At 41.9% G+C, this 22737-nt stretch overlaps 1 protein-coding gene across 3 annotated transcripts; it reads left to right on the plus strand.

The window, feature by feature from the left end:
• Nucleotides 1-7856: 7856 nt before the first annotated feature.
• LOC121893934 (ATR interacting protein) lies at nucleotides 7857-22566 on the plus strand. 3 transcript variants are annotated; one of them, XM_042406129.1, is made up of 18 exons: nucleotides 7857-8177; nucleotides 8895-9235; nucleotides 11105-11187; nucleotides 12203-12373; nucleotides 12453-12565; nucleotides 14034-14203; nucleotides 14325-14423; nucleotides 14747-14852; nucleotides 14965-15138; nucleotides 16432-16699; nucleotides 17025-17078; nucleotides 17305-17483; nucleotides 18930-19066; nucleotides 19497-19588; nucleotides 20176-20262; nucleotides 20360-20438; nucleotides 20613-20834; nucleotides 21918-22566. In XM_042406129.1, exons 2-18 carry the CDS (start codon nucleotides 8896-8898, stop codon nucleotides 21989-21991), a joined length of 2448 nt encoding a protein of 815 aa, XP_042262063.1. In that variant the 5' UTR covers nucleotides 7857-8177; nucleotide 8895; the 3' UTR covers nucleotides 21992-22566. The 3 variants fall into 3 exon arrangements, with proteins under 3 accessions (XP_042262063.1, XP_042262062.1, XP_042262064.1); XM_042406128.1 differs by having other exon boundaries at nucleotides 7857-8158; XM_042406130.1 differs by having other exon boundaries at nucleotides 7857-8158; nucleotides 14328-14423.
• The last annotated feature ends 171 nt before the right edge of the window (nucleotides 22567-22737 follow it).

Genomic DNA, 22737 nt, shown 5'->3' on the forward strand with positions numbered 1-22737 from the left:
CACTGCCAGCTGAATGTGCGTCATACTGCCTTTAGCTTCATTATCATTACTGCTAGAAAGGGTTGGTCAGTATTAGATATGTAGTGTGAGGTGATGTAGTTTTGTCAACCATCAAATATTTTATCTATTCCTCTGGCTGTAACATCTCTGGCTGTACTAGACTGTTGTTGGCAATGTTATAATATGATAAGCAGGCCTAATTTATGGCAACATGGATTTTTATATGATTTTAGCATCAATTTAATTAACTGAATCAGCCAAAAACAGACATTTTGTATTTGTGAGTCTGTATGCAGCTCTCATGTCTCTATATACAGTTGTAAATTCTTGTGGGAGGCACTAATCAATTCAATTCTAAAAATTAAATTAGAGGAGAATGTGGGAGAATATTATGGATACAGGTGAGACAAATTACTATGACGTACAGTAAGTACATGTGCTGCCATGCTGGTGAATTTTCATGGTTGTTGTATTTTTGTGTATGCTCACAAATTTTTTTTAAAATCAGGAAGGTTTCAAATTCTAATAGCAGCGCTATGGTGGATGCCAATTTGTCTTAGAATATGTATAGTAAACCCTAGGATGGGAATTAGTTTGATGTCATTAGTTTGCAAGTATTTGGTCAAAAACGTAAGTATTGGACAGTATTTTGAGGTGATGACGATGACGATTGAGAAATCAGGGGATAACAATTCATCCTGAGGGTAACATGAATGTTTCATAATGTTGGCATATCACAAACTACAAATTTATAACAGGAAATCTGCATTATGAACCAGACATTTTGAAGTTTTAAAAGAAGGGCTGTTTACCAGGCAGGTAGGGTCTAATTACGAGATGCTATCCAATTGCATTATGGGAAATGTGGGATCCAGTGTTTTTGGTGTTTGACCCATACTAGCAACTAAAAGTCAGAATATCTCAGCCTCTGTTCCACAGATATGACCCTTCTTTTCTACAATTTTATGCATGTGGCAGATTGAATCACTGGAGGACAGCTTTAATTCAGTCCTGTATTGTGGGAAAACAGCGTCTATCAATACCATACTCAAATTTGTCTGCATGCTGCCATTTTAACTGCTCATCACCTAGTCTGTTTTTTTGTTTGTTTTTTGTTTTTTTACAACACACTACAGACTAAAAATTCAGAATTAGTCGACATTATGCAGCTGGGTCACAAGACACAGCTCTGCCTGCAGACACATGGTGTATTTATTCCTGGATGACAACCAAACAGTCAAATTTTAGCGATTTGAAACAAATATGACGAATGTGGACATGGCGTCCATGCTTGCACTAAAGGGTTAACACCTACAAGCCAACATAAACCTCATCCTCCTTCTCTCTCTCATACACACACACACACATGCAGCTCAGCAGCCAACGAATTAGATGCATGAACAGTACTGTTAACTCTAGCACATCACAACCATGAGTCACCCAGCGCTACATTCAACTAGGCACACACACATGCACGCTCACACACACACACACACACACACACACACACACAAACACACACACACACACAACATGAGCTGAGAAGCACAAAATGGCACCTGTGTGTGGAGACAGTGGATGGCAGCAGAACGACTGTGAGCCCCCAGCAAAGGAAGAATATGAACCACATTCTTGCACGGAACATGAAAATTCAACATATTCGTCTGACATTCAAACACACACAAATTAGATTTATTATCCACAACACATGCAGTCCTGCAGAAATCATGAAATTATACCATTTTGCAACTGATTCTACACACACGCACACACACAAACCTGAACGTGCCCACTGAGCAACAGAGATTTCCATCTTCTTCAAATGACATCATAAAACACACACGTAGCATCATTTATAACCACAAGTCTTTGGTTGCTCACCGTTTGGTCGCCCATCCATGGTCCAGAGAGCCAGCAGCCCATCGTCACAGCAACAGAGGACAGCTGCCTTGGTTCCTGTGAAAATCAACAACGCTGCTGCTTCCTCCAGATCGCCTCTTCCTCCTCCTCCTCCTCCTCCTCCTCCTCCCTCTCTCCGTCTGTCTCTCCTCAGGTGCCTTTCACTATCACTCTCTCCTCAGCATCTGTCCTCCTTCCTTCTTCTTCTCTTTTGTATATCCCTCAATCTTTCTTTTTCATCTATTTCTTCAACGTCTCAGTCTTTGCCCCTCCCCCTCCTTCACAGCTCTAGACTTTGGCATCCTGCACACACACACACGCATGCATGCATGCATGCAGTACTGCAAACATAAAAATATGCGCAGGCAGACACAGTGCTTTCAGAGACGGTGAGGGAAACCCGCAGTCACACAGTGAGAATAGAGTCTGATTGGCTGATGACCGTAAAAGGCGACCAATCAGATGCTCAGGCTGCCGTGGTCTCCCTCTGGATGTCATCCCCTCATCAGTGAAGCGTCGACATGTGCAGGAGGCAGCCTGTACTGCAGCGATATACACAGTAACAGAGGAAACACACCATCCATCTTCTAGCTGTTCATCCAGGATTCTCCAGTAGCTGCTGCTCAAGGCATGCTGGGAGATGTAGTATCTTGTTTATTAGAGGTCGTCTGTTTTAGATCAGGTCCACATTTTGGAGAAAATACCTGAACCTGATATGCACAAATTCCTTTTAAGACCAAAGGTTCAATCTGGAAGGAAACTGAGAAAAGTCTGACCTGTTCTAAACAGATTGAGGAGACATGATCCAATACAAATGTTCAGAAGGTCATCCACTCTTCACCAGTTCCTAGCACAGGCATCCCTCTTTCATCTCACTCACAGTTCCCATGCAAAGTCCTAGGTTCTGTGGCCTTGCGCATGGAGTGCACATGATAAGACACTGTCAGGATTCTCTGTACCAATCATAAGTCTCCATTCAACTGTCCATCAACTCGGCATGCCCTCAGGGTGAAGCATCTGGCTTGAGCTGAGGAAGAGAACTTCACTCACCGCTGCAGTTTCTGGACTTTTACTTCACTCAGTTTCTTTGGACTCTTGGTTGCTCTATGAGAATGTGAGTACTCAGTTATTATTCTGTTACTTGAGACTGGCGTTGCAGTAGTCCGCATCACTATAGTATTGTACTGTCTTATGTATAGTGACGGCACTCAAGTCCCGGTGACATCACATCATGTTAAAGTTGCAATACATGACATTCAGCCACTAGATGTCACACTATAGCACCAACATCTCAGACCACAACAAATGTGTGTGTCATTTACTCATTAAAGTTGGGGAACAAAAGAAAGCTGACAGTTTCTTTAGCTTGCCCTCTGTGTGCATTATACCAGTAGTAATATATATGAGCCTTTCTAAGCTAAGAAGTTACTCCTTGTTGACATTCCCTTATAGTTATGAGGAGCCTATTTTCATCATTTATTCATCTTTGTGCTGTTTATCCTTGCATTGCAGTATTCTTGCATTGTGTATTTCATGCCATTCTGTTGTGTTTACCATATGTTTATTACTATTGCATATGCTTAATGTCTGTACATGTTCTATGTTTATTCCCTTTAATGTAGTAACCACATCCACATAGGAGTATCCCAAACTACCAGAAAAAAATGAGTGTCATGTCTATGAGTGTGTGTGTGTGTGTGTGTGTGTGTGTGTGTGTGTGTGTGTGTGTGTGTGTGTTATGAACTGGATTCATTGACCCATCAACATCATTCCTGTTCTTATCGGATAACCTGTGGAGAGTGCACCTAAATCCATAGAACCAGCACCTAAGGGTTCATTCGTCCATCATCACTGAGGTCTCACGTTTGGTATTCAGTAAACCAACACCTCATTTTTATGGTCCTTCAAGCTGGATCTGCAGTTTCCACAGCAAAACAATGACATTCCTTAATAATACCCACCTTGATTGTGATGTTCATCCACCCTGCTATCTCAACAACTTCCTGGTGAGTCTTCCAAGAAGACAATTACCTCAGTCACATTCACTCCATGACCACTCCACCGAGGGAGGTAGTAAGTATCACAATGCACCTAAAGTCACTCCTGACAGACAGACACCCCAGAGTCTCATCCCAGAAGTGGTCTTATCAGCACTGAGATAAATGAGGGAGGACAACAACCAGCTCAGACAAGAGATGCATAACCTCCTCAGCGCTCTCATTCTGTGACCATCAGCTTCTCCTCAACCTCATGCCTCATGCTTCAGCACTCCCAATCATGAGTATCTCCTCCAGTTTGAGGACAGTGGTGCCTCCTTCACAAAGGCACCCACTCCAGACTGTGTATCCACTCTGCTGGAACATACCAGACAGCCCTTCAGCCAACCAGAGGATGACCTGTGCAATGTGCTGTGGCCTGAGTCTTCTCTCCCACTGTATGCCCATCAAGTTGGTGAGCCATTCCCTCCGCCACCATCTCCAGTGTCATATCCATCTCCTGTCACAGCAGCAGCTCAGGACTCACTCCTGCAGATACCACCTCAACAACATCCTCGACCTTTGTTTGTTTCTGAGCTGACTGAGCATCTCAGGAGCATGAACATGAAGCCTGAGTATGCTGCCTATGCACCTTAGGACAAAGATCACCACATCACAATACGCAGACCACCTGCTTGTTTTCATCATCTGCCAGCTGACCCACCACATTGGCCACCTACAGAATCAAGGGAATGGAGACACTACAGTCAGCCACGCTCTCCACCTTGTCAGGAGACAATGTATCATGGACCAAAGCCTCACATTCCATACTTCACTGATGATGATCCCCATCAGTTTGCCTGCTTGAAGATTGCACTTGACAACATCCTACCTTCAGCACGCTCAATCACCATCCTGCTTAAATATGACCGCCCCAGCAAAGGAATTAGAGCCTCCTACACAAGTACGGTCCCAGGCAAATGAACCTCAAGAAGTATTGCCCTTTCTGCAATAATGTTCAGCATTACTTCAATCAGTGTTCAGAATTCAAGAAACTCACAAAGGAGCAGAAACTGGCTTGAACCAAAGTGGGTAAGTGGTGCTGAGGATGTGAAAGAGATTACCAAGTGGCACAGTGCTACCTCAAGGCCAAATGTCAGCAGTGTAACCAGACTCACCTGGAAGTAGTGCATGATGGCAATTCATCAACCAGAGAGGCCAGCCCCAGAGCCTATTCAACCAGTGACATACTGCCTAGATCCCTCCTGAGAAGTAGCTACATGCTGCTGAAGATGGTTAAGTTTTGCCAAAATTTGCAAAAGGAGGATTGAGACATATGCCATTCTGGATGACAAGTCTAAGCGCACAATCCTCCTCCACAGTTCTGCTCAAGAGCTGGGACTCCAGGGACAGCCTCATTCCAGGGAGTGAGAGCCTGGCACTCAGAACCATCCGCCAAGATACCAAGACTGTGCCAGGAATGTCTGTCTCCTTCTCTGTGTCCTCAAACATTCACCCCCAGAAACAGTTCTGGATCCACAGAGCAATAGAGCTCGGCCTCTCCAGACATGCTGTCCTGAAGAAGGAGCCCACCCTCCACATCTCCAGCATCACCTATTGGACTGACTCCACCACAGCCCTGAACTGGCTTATATAAAAATTCAATCCCTGTACAGTTGTCATGAATGGAGAAACTAGCTATAGAGACCAAAACCATATTTTTGTACCAGGCTATAAACATGTTTATTTCTGCTGTAAAGTTCGGCATTTTAACATGGGGGTCTATGGGGATTGACTCACCTTTGGAGCCAACCTCAAGTGGCCATTCAGAGAATTGCAGTTTTTGTCACTTCAGCATTGGCTTCATTTTTCAGCCCTGGAGGTTGCCGCTTGGCTAGATGTAAAAAGCTGCCTTACTCTACTTCTGTCTGAAATCAAGGACCCGTTATTTTAAAAATTACTATGAATTTTGATGGTAAATCTACCATTATCACAGTAAACTGCTTACATGCAGTGTCAGAGCGGAAAGATTGACAGGCATAGCAACAGTAACTGAGGGAGGTGTGGCTTAGCGCACAGTCATTTGAACGTTCCTGGGCATTTGAACCATGAGTTCAACTTACAAAGTTCGTGTTCACCCTGATTGGACTGTCAGAAATATTTCAGATCCCTGATGGACAGATCTGGAAAACAGTCATCTGTGACAGAGTTACAGTCACTCTTCAGCTCTGCATTAACACACACAAACATATGAAAGCTTCATTTCATCTGATTCACACTCAGTGACTGTTCAGTTGCTATGGTTACCAACTTGCCTGCCAAATGTGGATATGTGTGTCGTTTTGTTAATTCAGTGAATTATCTTTTTGAGATGTGAAGAGCTGAATCTGTGCAGAGGAGCAGAATACTGGTGATACTGTGGCGGTGCAGATGTTGGTTATGATTATGTGTGTGTGTGTGTGTATGTGTGTGTGTGTGTGTGTGTGTGTGTTGGTTGCTGATGATGATGATGATGACGGGTGCATCTGGATGCCTGACGCTGAGCTCTGCCATTTCAGTGCTGAAATATGGAGGTGGAGAAAGAGGGAGAGGGATAGAGAGAGAGAGAGAGAGAGAGAGAGAGAGAGAGAGAGAGAGAGAGAGAGAGAGAGCATGTGTCAGAGTAACACACACACACTGTGGATCCTCAACTGCGACACACAGACCGTCTAAAAATGGAAAGCACACTTGCTGTTGCTGAGAAGCCACAAGAAGCTTCTATATGAAGAGAGCGTACATGCAGGGATTCATGTTAACATCCACCAGCCTTTGAAATAAAATGTGCATAAAAAATGTGGCAGCTAATGTCAGATTACTTGCCATGTGACATTGTGTGTGTAATTTGATTAATTAATTTTTTTTTCTTAATACATTCTTGGTCATTTCCACTGGGGATGGAGGAACCTTCTCAAAATCCAATTTTTGTCCCCCCACTTTTACAGTTTTAGTTTGATTTCCTTAGTAAAATCTTTCTAAACATTGACCTCTGATTGACCAGCAATCCAGATGAGAAGAGAGAGCTGATCAAAATGTTGGTACAGTCATCTGACTCACCTACTGTTATTAGTGTGTACTTGGCGTAATTAAAGAGTAAGAACACTGTGAAATTCTGCTTGGACCCTGCCTCCCAGGATATTTGATAAACGCAACAGAGGAATGGGAGGGTGGGTGGGCAAACAATTGTATGAGGCATGGTCTTGTGGCTTTTCATGGATAGGCACTAGCATTCCAGTGTTGCTGCCTGCTTGTAGTCTGAGCTATCCAGTGATGAACAGCTACTGTTGGGCTCTCTGTTTGCCCTTTGACAGTCACTAGAAGAACATTTATATCAACTTATTAGTAACCCCATGATTCCCCATGATAAATAATATTGTGAAAAAAATTATTGCAAGATTGTATGTTTTGGATCTATGGTCATCAATATTTCTCTTATAATCACTGTATCAATTAAAAGTAATGATATTTTGTATGAAGTCATTTTTGGTTATGTTTTGTATATTTGGTGTTTATAGTCATTTGTTGGTCAACACGATGAATTAGTTAACTGTATATAAGGGAAATGGAAGCAGCCTCAGACTCCACCCTGATAAAGAGTTGTGTGGAGAGAGAGACACCGGTGTAGCCTCTGTGCCACATGCATATGCGCAGTTTGGACATGCTCATATTCCTGTAGCTGTCATCACAATGACATTATATGATTCTGTTTTTAAGATACTCTGCCACCTTACTCACATCAATATTTTAAAGGACATCATAGTCGGCGGGAAATAAGAATTTGCAGAGTAACGTAAATATTTTTTGGAGCAGTCACGAGTAAAATGTCGAACTACTCCTTTAAAGCTCTTTTTCCCAATTAGTACAGTTTGTCCCGAACGGGGACCCGTACAGCAACCAGTCGAGCGCATGGGCACCTATGATTGGTCGGACTGTCAGAGCAGTGCTGTGATTGGTCAGATTATCAGCGGCACCGGAGCGGGCAGAAAAACACACTTTCATCGTCACAGTTTTAATTTCGTGTTGTTGAGTCGCTGCTCAACCGTTCAACTCATATCACGGTTTAATATAGTGTCATTATCAGACACTGTTAACGCCGCTTTCATGAAATGTTACCTGACATTGAAATACTGTTGTGACGGAGTGAGCCTTGTTAGCTTAGCAGGCTAAGTTTCCATTGGAGTCACGGCTAGTTATTTAGCTTTAGCTCACAGCTAACAGGAGCGACATCAACAGCACCGAGAGACAAGGTAACACAGGAAACCCAGAGGGCCTGACACCTGTTAACTACGTTGTTTGGAAGGTTTGGTTTGGCGATAAACAACCCACTGTCATATTTGCCTGGACAGAGCAGTACCACACAGCTGCTGTACCCCTTTTTCTAAACTCATAAACTTCTATCACATATGTTTCTCATTCCTGATGAACTTTTTTCACTTCATTTCACTTCAGTTCTATAAAAAGCAACTCTCAGAGGCTTAAAACTGTGCAGAATGCAAATGAGCACACATGCATAGCTTTGCAGAAACCAAAGTCCTTGCAAGCTTCCCTTTTTTTGACACAAATGCAGCTTTGCAACAGTGATGATTCTGTCACAACCACTTGTTTCTGCAGTAATAAATAAAAATTTTAACATTCTTATAGCTCCTTGGGTATTGAACAGATTAATTATTTTCCTTCCATTTAGCATGAAGTCTTTGGAAACAGGCTGCATTCATGCAAATTACTGTAACGACTGATGAACTGAAGATTCTATGTTTTCTTAAAAATATTGTCAGATCCAAGTCATTTACACCACGGCCTTAAAGTATGACCAACATTGCATCACTCTTGGTTTTTGGCTGGCTAGGACAGTCTGAGATGCTTGATTAAAAGGGGCCATGATGCTACACCAGCAACATAGTAGACCAATTGTTATTTGAAGGTTACAGGTCAGACCTGTCAGCTGGTTAAGCTGTCTGTCTCTCTTCTCTTTCTCCCCAACAGCATGAACTTTCCCCCCACAAAGCGCCTCCGAGGCCTGAACCAGGACATAGTAACGGCAGGCGCTTTCGATGACCCATTTGGAGATGATGAGGACTTCACCCAGGACGACTTGGATGAGATCGACATCATTGCCTCACAAGCAAACACATCGGCTTCTGCATCGGGGCTCGGGTCTAAACCAGGAACCAAATCGGTGGAGCACGCCCGTGGGTCAGTCTTGCCATTGTCTGCAGGACAGAGCAAACCTCAGAGCAGAGCCACAACTAACCAGAGCAGAGAGAACACCTTTGGGTTAATTGGCAAAAGAGGGAATGCTGGGATATCGAGCAGAGAGCCTCTCGGTGAGTTACTTCTTTTCTAGCCAAATTTTTTGATGTGTATATTTAAAGGCAATCTCTCTCAATCATCACTTATGACCCACTAGAAGTGTGTGGCAGTGTCTGTATCTACAGAGAACCAGCTCTCTGCCTCTATTTTGTTATTATTTTGTTGTGTTTGTGACATTTCTGGGCGTCAACCTTTGGGCTGTGGGTGTGTAGCCCCCAGCCAATAACAGCGCAGGGTGTGAGGTCGGGACTCCATAAAAACATAGCGACCAGGTTACATCGCTGTCTCCGTCTCTCTCCTCTGCTCTCTGTCTGTCTATATTCTTGACTGAGGGCAGGGCTGAGCTACACACACACATAGGCAGAGCAGAGAGGCCACAGCGGACTGGGGGGGGGTGAATCATGCACTTCGGCTGCATTCACACCAAACCACTGCAGCACCTTCCTACCGGGTTGTGCGGAGGTGTTAGTTTGTTTTTGTGCTTTAGAATGTAACTGGCGTGAAACAATCAGAAAATAACGTGTTATTTATCTGATTCACTGCTTTGTTCTTGCTACCACCGCTCCCTCTCTTCATTCAGCTAGCTTGCTCGACCACTGCTACTCTCTCTTGCGTGTGCACTCAGCATGCGCTAGTATCGTTGATCTAGGGAGGAGGGGCCGACTTTGAATGTCGTGTTTACGAACAACAACCAACAAATTCTGCATAGTATACTTTTAAAGAAGCAAATCTGGTGGATTTACATATTTCATCCTACTGACTACCTGTATTGTCAGCTGTCCTTCTGTTTGTAGCTTGATTCCCCTCCAGGCAGCCCCTGATTTCACTCCTTTTCTATGAAAATCAACCTGCAGAGAGACAATACATCACAAAAGATTTATGTTTTTGTTAAAATTATGTTATTGTTGTGGACTGAAGCAACAGTGAAAATAGACTGTGACAGTAGAAGTTTATTTATTCCTCCACTTGCATCATATGTACCAAGGCAGTGATTTATAAACTGCTTTGGCACATGAAACACATTAAATGTTATCAGTACTGGTCCTCAATACAAAAAACTAACTGTGAATTCCATCTCTAAAAGAACCTACAACTCTATCATGTACTCCTGTTAAAATTTCTTTCACTTTATTACAACAAGAAAGCAGCGTTTTGGCTCTTTGTCTGGTACAGAGAGTCTGTTCCTCTGTCAGTGAAGAACCAATTTGTGTTTGAAACATACAAGTTAAATTTTAATAGGCACAGATAACAGTGTTGTGTCCTTCGGGAGACTAGACTTTAATAAAATTTGAAGCAGAAAGAAAATGAACAACAATATTTTTCTTCAGTCTCTAATAATTCTTAATGGTAATATCCATAAGAACTAATCTTATTAATAAAGTGACTTGATGAGAATGTCTTCATAAAGATAAAATACAAATGTCTCAACTTTACACCACAATGTGTTGATGTGAAAGAAGTTAACAGATGAAGATCCACACCTGTACGCTTATTTGTTGAAGATGAAAATGTTTCACTTTGAATGAAAATTAGTAAGTCTTATGAATCCAAAAATGTAGTGAAAATACAGACAGAGGCTGAAAGGAGAGTTTGTAGAAAAATAAGAGAAACTAAGTAAAGTTTGTAAATCAGTTTGTCTAATCAGTTGCTGTGTATCACAGTAAATGTACATACCGTCAGCTGGGGAATTCAAAAGTATTGTTATTTCCGTACACTGTACCAAAATGTACTGATACAGCTCTACTTGTAAACTGTTAAAACTTGGAAGAACCACTGCAGCATCTTCTAACAAGCAGATATCAAAGTGAAGGTCTAATGACAACAGTTAATGACAGTTTTTGTGTTGATAATGTCGACAAAGCTTTGTTGTTTTGTATGTTCAGGTAACAGGCAGCAGCAGTTTGGCTCGGACAAAGACGACTCCTACGGCCTGCTGGAGGCCCAGCATGCAGAGCTCAAGAGGAAGGTGAGACTCAGTGGTTTCTCGCTTTATAAAACTTTACAGAAAGTAAAGATTTATAGATTTAATCATACTGGAGGACCAGCACAGGGAACAAAACTACATAACAGTGCATTTGATGAGATGCCAGCATTAATAAATTGTAATTTCTAAATTTTATGTGACTTAAATTTTGTGTTGACCAGGACTTCAAACCACTGAGAGAAACCAGTAACAAAACAAGGAATTTCAGGAGACAGTTCATTATACATGACTGATGTTAAATTATCACTTTATTTGTTTATCACATTATAATATTCCCTTTTGAAATATCGTTCCTGATGCATTATGGTCTATTTCAATTTCATTTTAAATTTTTATTCTGCTTTATAGTCCAGGGACTACAGGTGAAAAATAACCTTCTGGCTAACCTCGGCTCATTTACACAAATAAAATAAGCCCCCTTAACATAAAGTTTTACATATTCTACATGTTTCGTGCTTCATTTGCACAATTTCCCAAATTTCAGTCTGACAAAGTTGGTATCATTGCAAAATTTGGTATCTTTACTATAATTTTAGATAAAGGCCTATGGGTTTCAACAAATGTTTGGCTGCACAGCATAAATCTGGCTGGCTCACTGGCGTGCCATTGCTTGTTAAGAGGTTTTAAATAAATAAATAAATAACTTCAGCCTTCATCTGAAAAGCCAAATTCCAGTCATTATATTGGAAAAAAGTCTCAAATTTGTACATTGAAATGAAAACTTCTTAATCTGTGTCAGCTTGTAGTACAGGACAGTTTTTGACAGTCAGTGCTACAGATGCATTTCAGTTTGGACCAAAACAGTGTCGACGTTTCATAACCAGACCTGATGGAGGGATAAACAAACCAAAAGTCTTCCCAAGCAGAGAAGATTTACTATAAGCCCGATTTGATATCAGTTTTAGGAGTAACTTGTACCAGCTGAGAACAGACATTAGATAAAATTGTCCTGGTGTTTGTAATGTGTGGTTATGTGTTTATGTGTGTATGTTATTAGCTGAAGGAGGTGGAGGAGGAGATCGTGTTGAAGAGCGGGGAGATCCGCGTCCTGAGGGACTCTCTGAAAGCAGCTCAGCAGGAGAAAGAAGCCCAGAGACAGAACCAGATGCTGCTGGAGACACAGAAACAGAAAGAGCAGAGTGACAGGGAGAAGGAGCTCAACAAGAAGGTGATAAGCTGGAAAACATACAGATACAGTACATATAATCCTTAGAATAACATACTAATAATGTGTCGTTTATACACAGGTTCAGTCTCTGCAGTCGGAGCTGCAGTTTAAGGAAGCAGAGATCAATGAGATGAAGACTAAACTGCACAGTTCAGACAAAAACAAAACCGCCTCTCCACTGCCTAGAAACAGGTCAGTCATCAACAACTAATTTTATAATCAGTTAAATGTTTAATGTCATGTATCAGCACAAACTCCACTCATTTCTGCTCTCAGTTTCTTCTATGTGAGGATTTCTATGTTTATATCGTAAACTGAGTATCTTTGGGTTTTGGACTGCTGGTGGGACAAAACAAGACAATTAAAGACGTGACCTTTGGACTCCAGGAAACTGGCTCTTTCATTAGTTGCAGCTCTAATGATCAACTTTAATGACAGTAAACTGATTACACTAAACAGGGTCAGTCAGAGAGTCAGTTTGTGAAAATGAGGAAAATTCAAGAGTGAATTCAAAAGAAGTAAAACAAGACCTAAAGAATATATCCAGTATTTGTTGTACTTTTGTTCATCTCTCACTCATTGCAGTTTTTTGCGTTTGTTCGCCAGTATTTACTGTGCAAATGACATATTAACATGAGATTAGAGAAGTCAGAAACACTGTTGAGGCATCATATTTCTATTTAAATAACCTAGGCATGCAAGGAAAGTTTATTTATACAGCACATTTCAACAACAATGCAATTCAGTGTACACATACATAAAACATAAAGGGCAGTGTTGCTATTTTCTGCATTTCGATTTTCACCATTATTTAATACTCCAAACTGCCACTATGAGAAAACTATATGTCATCATAATTTCAACTGTGTGTCTGTGACTGTGTAGTAAAACAGCAACATCACAGTCTCTCCTCAGAGTTCTCCTGCTCAAAGTCAGTCAGTCAGTGTAGGAAGCTTCATCAGATTTAGATAAAGAGTTTCTCTCTTACTACAGCCCAATGTACACCTTCAACGCTTCAACATGTGGAGAAATCCCAAGCTTGACAGGCCTGCTGTGCTTAGTTACAGTTGCTAAGCTATTATTGGACAATTGCCATTTAGGGCAGGGGTTTAGCAAATGGTCAATTATCAAATTCCATTATATCCATTCATCAGTTGATAATAATACATCAGCCACTGGTATCGTGTATTCCTAGGGTACACTTGAACGTCTTATTTTTACAGAAATGTCTGAAATTCACCTAAAACTTGGTTACTTTAAGCTGTTATTATGACTGATATTAGTGACGGACAAAACCACAAACCTAAGACACAAAAATAACAACTAGATCAGCAGAACAGTTCTAGTAGGACGTCCTGGTTAGGAAATATCACAGTTTGACCCTGTCATGTCTTATCATCAAACACACACATGTGGATTTCTTGGATTCAATCCAACAAGACATTAAAAGTTATTGGAAGTCCTTGAATGTGATGTTTGAGCCAGTTTCAGGGAATCCTGGTATTGGAGTCATCTCAGGTCAACAAAAGGGAAACCGTTACTCCCCTCGTACATTACAAACAGGTCACACTGAAGTAGATTAAACTCATCACATCAAATCAGAGTGATTGATTGTCATTTGCTGATCTCCAACCTGATAGATTATTCTCTCTGCTCTTAGTCCTAAAGTGCCGAGTGGTCTTGCCCAGTTGCATCATGGAAGCGGCAGCAGCTCCTCCTCTCCGACAGCAAATGGTTTCATCACAAAGGAGACGTTTGGAGCCCAGGTCCCATCCAGAACAACACCAGGGAAGACACCGGGGAAGACACCGGGGAAGACACGGAGAGACGGTGGGTCACATGATGATGTCATGAAGGTTGCGGTGGTGAAACTGATGTGATTATTGTTTTGTTTTGAGAGTTTTTACTATTAAACTCTGTGCGTGTGTGTATGTGTGTGTGTGTCTTCCAGCAGACAGATTGTCATCCAGCAGCAGATCCAGTGACAGACAGGAAGTGCTCCGTCCAGACCCCTTCCTGTCCATCAAACCTGAACACCGGCAGCACCAAGGTTAGTCAGCCTGCAGAGCTGCTTTAGGAGGGTCAATGGAAATAATGCACACTTTTCTATCTAGCAGGCTATTTTAATGCTCTCCTGTCTGATTCACCCAAAAAAGTCATTAATCGGTTAGAAGTTGTTCTTATTATCAGCTCTTCTGTCATTTATAAAGGACTTTCAGTTGAACTAACCTGTCTTAAAAGTGCTAACAAATCATGTTTGACTGATTGATCCTCACAAGAGAAGTGATTTCTTTCATTAAATCCCAGTTTTCTGTAACTTACCAGTTTGCGGGGTTCGTGTGTGTGTGTGTGTTGTTCTGTGTCGTCCTCCAGGTGGCTTCCTGCTGGGGTTGTTGCTGCAGCAGCCTCTGTCTCCCAGCAGCCTCAGCCTCTCTCACTTGCTGTCCATAAGTCTCACTGACATCCACCTGACATCCAGGTAAGTCCGTCTAACTCGGATGGTAAAAGAACGTATAATACAGTCCTGTAGCAAGAGCTGAGATGTTGTAAAAGACTTAACTGATGTGTTGTGTTGTATGTTATGTTTTCAGCGGACTGTCAGCAGGCTTTCTGCTCCACACCGATGCTGCAGCCAATGTCGGCGGCGGTGGAGGAGGAGCTCCCGGAGCTGCTCTGAGTCCAGTCCAGAGTCTGGCTGTGACAGGACTCAACATGCTGAGTCAGAGCCGACCAGCGGCCGCAGCCAGCAGCAGCAGAAACAACAGGTAGACTGACTGTCTGAGATACTACAGCTGCTCTGATGTAGTTTACATATCTGCTGCTCACTGACAAATACAGAATAACAAAACCATCACAGTTTAACAGTTTAATGGACAATAGAGCCCTCTTGTGGCCACATAATGTAACAGCAGTAGTGTTGAATGAGGTAATTACCAAAGATTTACTGAATCCATGTTTCCACTGATAGATCAGCTCACAGTCAGTGCATAAAGCCTGTACATCACTGAGAATTACTGCTTCATTGTATTTGAAATACTGTCTTCACACACTAATAACAACGACAGGCAACAAACAAGATGATATAGACCAGTGGTTCCCACAGCGGCTGCCTTAAGAACAGACAAAGGGTGCTGCAAGATTTCCATTTTTATACTGTACACTGGTAATCATTTTTCACCATATACAAAAACACCTTTGACACATGAACTACATTTTTATTTTACACCTTCAATCAGAACTTAAGAAATAAACATCAATATCATTGATTAAAATCCGCGATAAATATGCAGTCAGCGACTCGACAGCTCACAGCTGGCAGTTACTAACACAACACACAGTCCTGCTCCTGTGAGATGTCAGAAATAATGACTGTCTGAACAGAGAGGCCAAGATTTGTCACTGTAAGCAGCTTAAAGAAATGATCAAACAATTCCTAAAATCAGTCCGTACAGTGAAAGCTACACAGTCGACACATGTTTGAGGAGAGGGGAAGCTAGCCGTCCCACACTGGAACGCCTCAACTGCAGATGCAGCAACATTGCTGCAATAGTTCAAGTGACCATGAGAGCATGATGTCAAGCATTTCTCTGTGCTTGTTTTTGTCTTTTAAAAACTGATATGTAAGCTAATTTTACTTATGAACAAAGCTAAAGAAATGCATTTAACCATGTAGCACACTACTTATTTTTATTCAGTTTTTTAAAGTCAATATTAATCTGCACAGCAGCCTAAAACTGAACCTCTGGAGAATTCAGAATAGACCTTTAATTATGTCACTTAAAATTGATTAGTTCATAAGTCACATGTTTTATATCGATGCTATTTGGCTTGTTGCAGTGTTGATGGAAAAAATATATTCTTCTGACAGATATCCATGGTGTTATTTATAGCTGAAGAGGTTGCACGTGTATGAAGCATGTGCTATGAAGGGGTGGCATAAATATGATAAATGCTTTTAGTGTGACTCATTATCTCATTTGGGCGACTAACATTCATGTGCGGGCAAAGTAAAACATCTAAACGTGCGTGTGTGTGCGTGTATGTGTGTGTGTGTGGAGGTCGTGCCCTGGAGCCGTCCTCCTCCTCCCTCTGTTGGACCTCCATCTATCTCGGCTCATTCAGGCTCTTGACTCGGTCCACTCGACCTCTGCTGGGAGCAGTAGTTCAGACTCTGCAGGCGCAAACTCTCTCCCAGCAGGCTGTAATGCTGCTGCTGCTGCTGGACTGGGGAGACTGGAGGAGACTGGTCTGACTGGTTTCAGCGTGGAGGACACTGGCTTGGCAGCTCTGCGGCTCCTCTACCTGCTGCTGGCCAACAGTGACGAGGTGATGATGATGAACAGTAACAATACAGACACCTGTAATGACCCTGCAGACATACAGAACATGAACCATAAGGGTTTTATCCTGATATATTGTGAATTTGAGCAAAATGGTTGAATAAAATAAGACTCTTATTCAGGAAAAGAGACAGTTTTAAGACAGTTGTTGCATTGTTTTTTGGCGAATTTAACAGGGTGAATAACATTTTATCTGAATGAATCTTAATGTTCAAGTCTTTGTGTACAGTTTACAGAGCTAATGATCATCTGTTTGTTTAGTATTCTCTCAATCTGCAGTGCTGACCTTTGAACTTTTCCCTGCTCCCCAGGTGGTGGAGGCTGTACTGTCAAAAGAGAGTCAGAGCAAAGTTATAGACAACAAGGTATGGGTAGAAAGTCAATGAGTCCTTCATTACAGAACAGGAAGCAATATCAACTTTGTGGTTTGAAACTACATATTGTTTGTTTTATCATAACATCATGATGAGCTTCAAATTTGTAATTTTCTGATCTTATCACTCCTGGACGTTATTTTCCAATTAAATTTCCACTTAAAGAAGAACTCTGACATTTCATTGAAGTCCTCCTCTTCTCCCCTTCTTTTCTCAGACTGACCGCTCTGCCGCAGGTGTGGGTCTACACTCCCAGAATGCCTTGCTGCGGACAGTGTTGCGGCTGTGTGACGTGGGATTTTGCGACGGTGGCTCAAAAAGGGAGGAGCTCGTCATCAGCGCCATGAAGATACTGTGCGTCCTGATGGAGAGGATGCCACACACACACACTGACAGGTGTGACTCATTGTACATTCAGTTAGTGCTTAGAATTAGAATTTTTGTTTTTATACAATGCATAAAACATGCAGAAAAAGATTATTTTTAGTCAGAAAGTAACATAAATACTGTCTGTTTTTGAGTCATGACAGTCCTGTAAACTATGACGTGAATAGCTGCACTTTATGTGAACCTGCTGCAGTTTACATGACTGCCATGACTCCAGGAGTGCAGATTCTACTTTATTCAATCTGTCCCTACCTGCTGGGTAGCTACATCTAGCTAACCAGCTGTCTGCAGATATCAGACTAATGTTTGGTCAAGAAAGACAATGATGAACATTAAAAGAAGCCAGTAAGAGACTGACAGACTTTTAAACTGTGTTTGCACTGTGACTTCAACTAATGATTATTGTCATGGTCCACCAGTAGTTTTCTATTTGTTTAGTCTATAAAATGTCTGTTGATGATAAATTCACAAGTTCACCACATGTTTTCATCCTGATACCCACAAAAGAGGAATGTTTGAGTTTTTCTTAAATCTGTAAGAGCTGCAGAAAGCAGTGACCCACTCTGATTCACCCTTTTCATGACACACACACACACTTTATTTGAATCCTTCAATCGCACTGACATATATACTGGATTACACACATACAGTATGAAGCAACTCTCACCTGGACGGAAGCCTGCTGAAGGTAGAGGAGTGGCTGAGCAGGGAGTGTACTTGCGTTTATGTCAGCGGTTACATAATACAGTTCTTGTAACTGCAGCGATTTCACTGTGGTGACGTCACAGAAAGTAAGAAATAACTGATGAAATATGAAGAACTTGTGAGGGTTGAACTGAAGATCACTTGTAGAAGTTTCTCAATATTAAGTGCTGACTTGTTTAAAAAAAAAAAAAAAAACATTTTGCAATAACAGATCACAGTGCACAGGGTTTCAAACTTTGAACCTGATTAGTACAGTTTGTGTCCAAAACCTCTCTCTCTCTCCCTCTTCTATGAGTCACTTCTGAACACACTGACGCACAGAGCAACTCACTTTTTCCTGTGATATTATCTCTAATGTCCACCGTAGATAAATGTCCATATTGTTGTGAAAAATTTAATATATAACTTCAGATCTTAACACAATATCATCAGATTCAGAACTGTTCTTCAGTGTCCGAGTTATTCAGGGATCGGTGTCTGTTACCATGGATACAGCTAGTGCAACATGAGTTTTTATTATGTATATTTACAAATATGAATATCTGCTGCTATGTCGGCCTCAGTAATCCTGTAACGGTTGGGATCTGCCGTTTCGACTGTAAAACATCTGAACTAATGACGAATGTCCCTCGTTAGTTCTCAGAGTTCAAAGTGATTCAGAGAAAGTTCAACTACTGGATAATGTTTGGTTTTTACTGCAGATATCACTGAAATAACGTTCACTCTCTGTCTCTCTTTTCTCTCTCTCAGGTTGCAGTGTGTGTTGCAGGCGGTGTGTGCGTGCGTGTCAGCAGACAGCAAGTTGCAGACGGTTTCTGAGTGTGTGTCCGCTCTCATGTCCATGGCCGACCACCCGACCCTGGCTCAGCAACTCTGCTCTCATCACGGTGAGACTCCCACCTCCGCTACGCTACTGTCACTCTAATGTATTGAAGTTATCTGTAATTTAATGGCATTTATACAGTAAGTCAGTGGTTTAAGGACAGGCCAATGGTGCCACAAGATTTATTTACAAACAGTGAAAGCTACTTTGCTTGCAGCTTTTTGTGGAGAAGGAAAGCTAGCTGTCTTACACTGGAATATCTCATTCTTTTTAGCTATTAAATACCTGGAATACTTAAAGCTACTGAGAAAGCTAAATATAAATGTGAAGGTGTTTTTGTTGGAAAACTACAATGTGAAGGGGTGCCATGGTTTAAAAGAAGTTTGGGAACCTCTGCGCTGAGTGACCATTCTTTAATCTTCATTTTAATGTTTTCTCCTCTTTGTTTCACCTTGAAAATTCACTAATTTCACTAAACCTCTGGTTTTCTTTAGACCCATGTGTTTTCCTGAAGTTGTTCCAGTTCATCAGAAACAGACCAGTCAACCAGGCAACACACACAGGCCTGATTCTGCTGGACCTGCAGGTAACACACACACACACACACACATGAAATTGTTTAAGTAAAATTATGGTGTGCAGCAGCAGCATACTGCAGGCAGCAGTGTGCTGCAAGACACAAGACAGACACACGGTGTTGTTGGCAGACTCAGCTCGTCTTTAACTGTCATTTTACGTTATGTTTTAAAAACTCACTCGGCTGTCGGAGCAGCTGATCACAGCTCAGAACATTCAGTGCAGGTGAAAAGACGTCTAGCCAAAGGAATGCACAGATGTTGGAGACAGAACTAAACTGTGTTTCAGATTATAACCCTCAGTTGAATAGATGACCATATTTTAACATGTAACAGCTTCTACTGGATCTCACTGTCATATTTGTTGGCAAAAGTCCAACATACACCACAGTGATATTGAGCAGGTTTACAGGTCAGATACCATCGCACTGAATGCGGCTTTTATACTTTTGCCGTCAGCCTAGATTAGTCTGTTAGGAACCAACCAGCCTTTTTATCGAACATGAACAAAAGGAGGCTGTTTTTTAGAACTCAGCTGTTATTTGAACAGCTACTTTCTTACTCACCAGTTGCTGTCGTCGTTGTTACTGTTTTCCAGGTGGTTCGTTTGTTGAGCAGACTAATGACTCAGAGAACAGAGAGCTGGACTACCAGCCATCACAGCAGCTGTCAGTGTTATACTGAGGTAACTCACACACACACACACTCTGACCAAAATCTTTTAATGTAGTGACACTAAATTTTGTGTTGCACCTTTCTTCAACTCTCCTTGTCTCTCTCAGCTGGTTCAGACAGTGGTGATTATTTTCCATCGTCAGTGGTTGGATCTTTGTGATTGTCAGGAGCCGACAGACTCAACAGGTCAGTCACATTCCAGCAATCTGCTTTACGACCAGTAGCTGGAATAACGCTCATTGTTCAGTCTCTAAAAACATCAAGTTACTTACTCTCCAGGTGTGTGTGTTTGTGTGTGTGTGTGTGTGTGTGTGTGTGTGTGTGTGTGTGTCATATCATAAATGACTGTCGTTCCTCCAGGCCTGGCCCCGCCCCCACCGCAGTGCTCCACCCCCTCGTTGCCATGGTGGCGCGGTCCTGCAGCATCTCTGCTCAGAGAGTGTTTGCTGCTGCTGCACTGGCTGCTGCTGCATCACAGCAGCTTCTCAGAGAGCTGCAGGCCGCTGCTGCACATGTACGACCAGGTGATCCCCGCTGTACGAGACACTCTGAGGAAGATCCCCGAACTGAGAGAAAGTGAAGGTACACACAACACAACACACACGCACATGCACTATGGTCTGTGTGTAAAAATTGTTTGCAATTGTACAATTTCATCTTGTGATTTAATTGCCATCTAAGCAGAGATTGAAAAAGTATTTCATAGTCCAGGGGCATCACGCCAAGTGGCATGTCGAACCAGCCAACAGTCAGCAGGTGTAAAACGTCCTCCTGTTAACTCTCTGTGGTTGGAAACAGCTGTAAACTGTTGCAGCAGCCCTGCAAGTTCAAGTGTTGGCTTAGTTTGAATGTAGTGTTGGAATTGCACCATAATTCAGTGTAATTAGTCGATATACAGTATATCTGTTTACACTCGAACACACCGCATCAAACATAGATGAACCTTTCAGAAAGAGAGGCAGAGCTGTGGCTCCTCGTCTTTTAATGATAATCATTTTTCAAACAGTCTTCTTTAATATAACTCTCTTATATCAACAGTTCTGGGCTGAGTCCAGCAGATCAATATCTAACTTTAAATTAACTTCAACTTGATGCAGACCCTCCTGGGTAAAACACGTCCAGTTGGTGATTATCAAACTTCAGCCTTTTGTTAGACTGCTTGCAACTGCAACGTGGCGCTCTGATGACCGTGAAGCAGTTGTACGCTGTGATCAATCAATCACTGTCACCTCAGCTAAATCAGACAAATCCTGACTCATCCAGTGATCATTTTAGTTGCTAGATGACGGTGTATGTGTGATGTAGCATCTCTGCATTTGAAAGTTTGTGTTATGAAACCACTTCTACACTAGAGATGCACTGAAATTTTCTCTCCCAATAGATTCTGGTAGCTAAACTCCAAATCGGCCAGTTCTGGGTAACTTATACCACTATTCTCTTTTAACCAAATTTAAAATCTGTAAACCTCACTGCACTGGGTAACATGAGCGATGCTGTGGCGCTAAAGACTGACTCAGCAGCCCATCGTGACTGAATCAATTTAACAAGAATTTACGCCTTACTTGGACTGTTCAGCTGTCTGCATACTTTTGGCCATATAATGTCACATCACGCAAAAGTCTCAAATTAAGCATGTTCTTCACTTCCTGTTTCCTGTCTTATCAGAGCTGGCGTTGGAGGAGATCTGCCGCTCGGAGGGTGACGACACCGATGACATGGACACCGATACTGGCTCCTGATTGGCTGCAGCCACTGAGGGACAGTTTACTGACTGTTAATGTGATATTTCAGACTGTGACAAAGACTAAAAACAGAAACTCTGTTGAATTTTTCTGTGATAAAGTGGACGTTGGAGAGAAATTAACCATTAGAGACGAGTCAGCATCTGACTGAAGTGATGGACGGACTCTGGAGGGATTTAACTATTAAACATGAGAAAAACTGCTGCTGTCAGTGTTCATGTTCACCTGCTGTATATTCAACAGTCAGAACTGCTGTTTCTTCTCTCTGTAGTTTAGACTTTGATTTCATTTTTAAGGGAGACACACCGGCTTCAAGGGTTTGGTATCGTCCCACAATTATCAATGTCTTTACTTAGAATTTAAAACCATTTAATTAAAACTGAAGGGAGATGTCTTTAGATCAAGGTAGCAATACAGTAAACTAAATATGATAGAGACACACATATGAATGAAGGAAAGTTAAGTTGACTGTTGGTGATGGAGGTTCAGAAACACTGTAAGAATGAACACAAATAATAAAATATGTCCTTAATAATAAAAATAACAAATAAAAAACCAGTTCGGGATCAGAACAGTTTGTGAAACATCTTTATTTATTCTGCAGCTGTAACTGAGGTCACACATTCAGAAGAAGGCGTCCTACTGGCTGACTCCAGATCTGTTTGGTAGTGATTGGTCAGCCTCAATCAGAGGGGAACACAAGATAAGTGTCAGGAATCATTTTTAGTCCAGTTATCTCAAGA

This window comes from Thunnus maccoyii, chromosome 3 (genome assembly GCF_910596095.1).
Source record: "Thunnus maccoyii chromosome 3, fThuMac1.1, whole genome shotgun sequence".
Taxonomy (NCBI): Eukaryota; Metazoa; Chordata; class Actinopteri; order Scombriformes; family Scombridae; genus Thunnus; species Thunnus maccoyii.

Coding starts and splice junctions, on each gene's coding strand:
- LOC121893934 (XM_042406129.1), top strand. CDS start 8,896: ATGAACTTTCCCCCCACAAAGCGCCTCCGAGGCCTGAACCAGGACATA. Junction 16,700..17,024: donor TGCTGGCCAACAGTGACGAG/GTGATGATGATG, acceptor CCTGCTCCCCAG/GTGGTGGAGGCTGTACTGTC. Junction 20,263..20,359: donor GCTGTCAGTGTTATACTGAG/GTAACTCACACA, acceptor TGTCTCTCTCAG/CTGGTTCAGACAGTGGTGAT.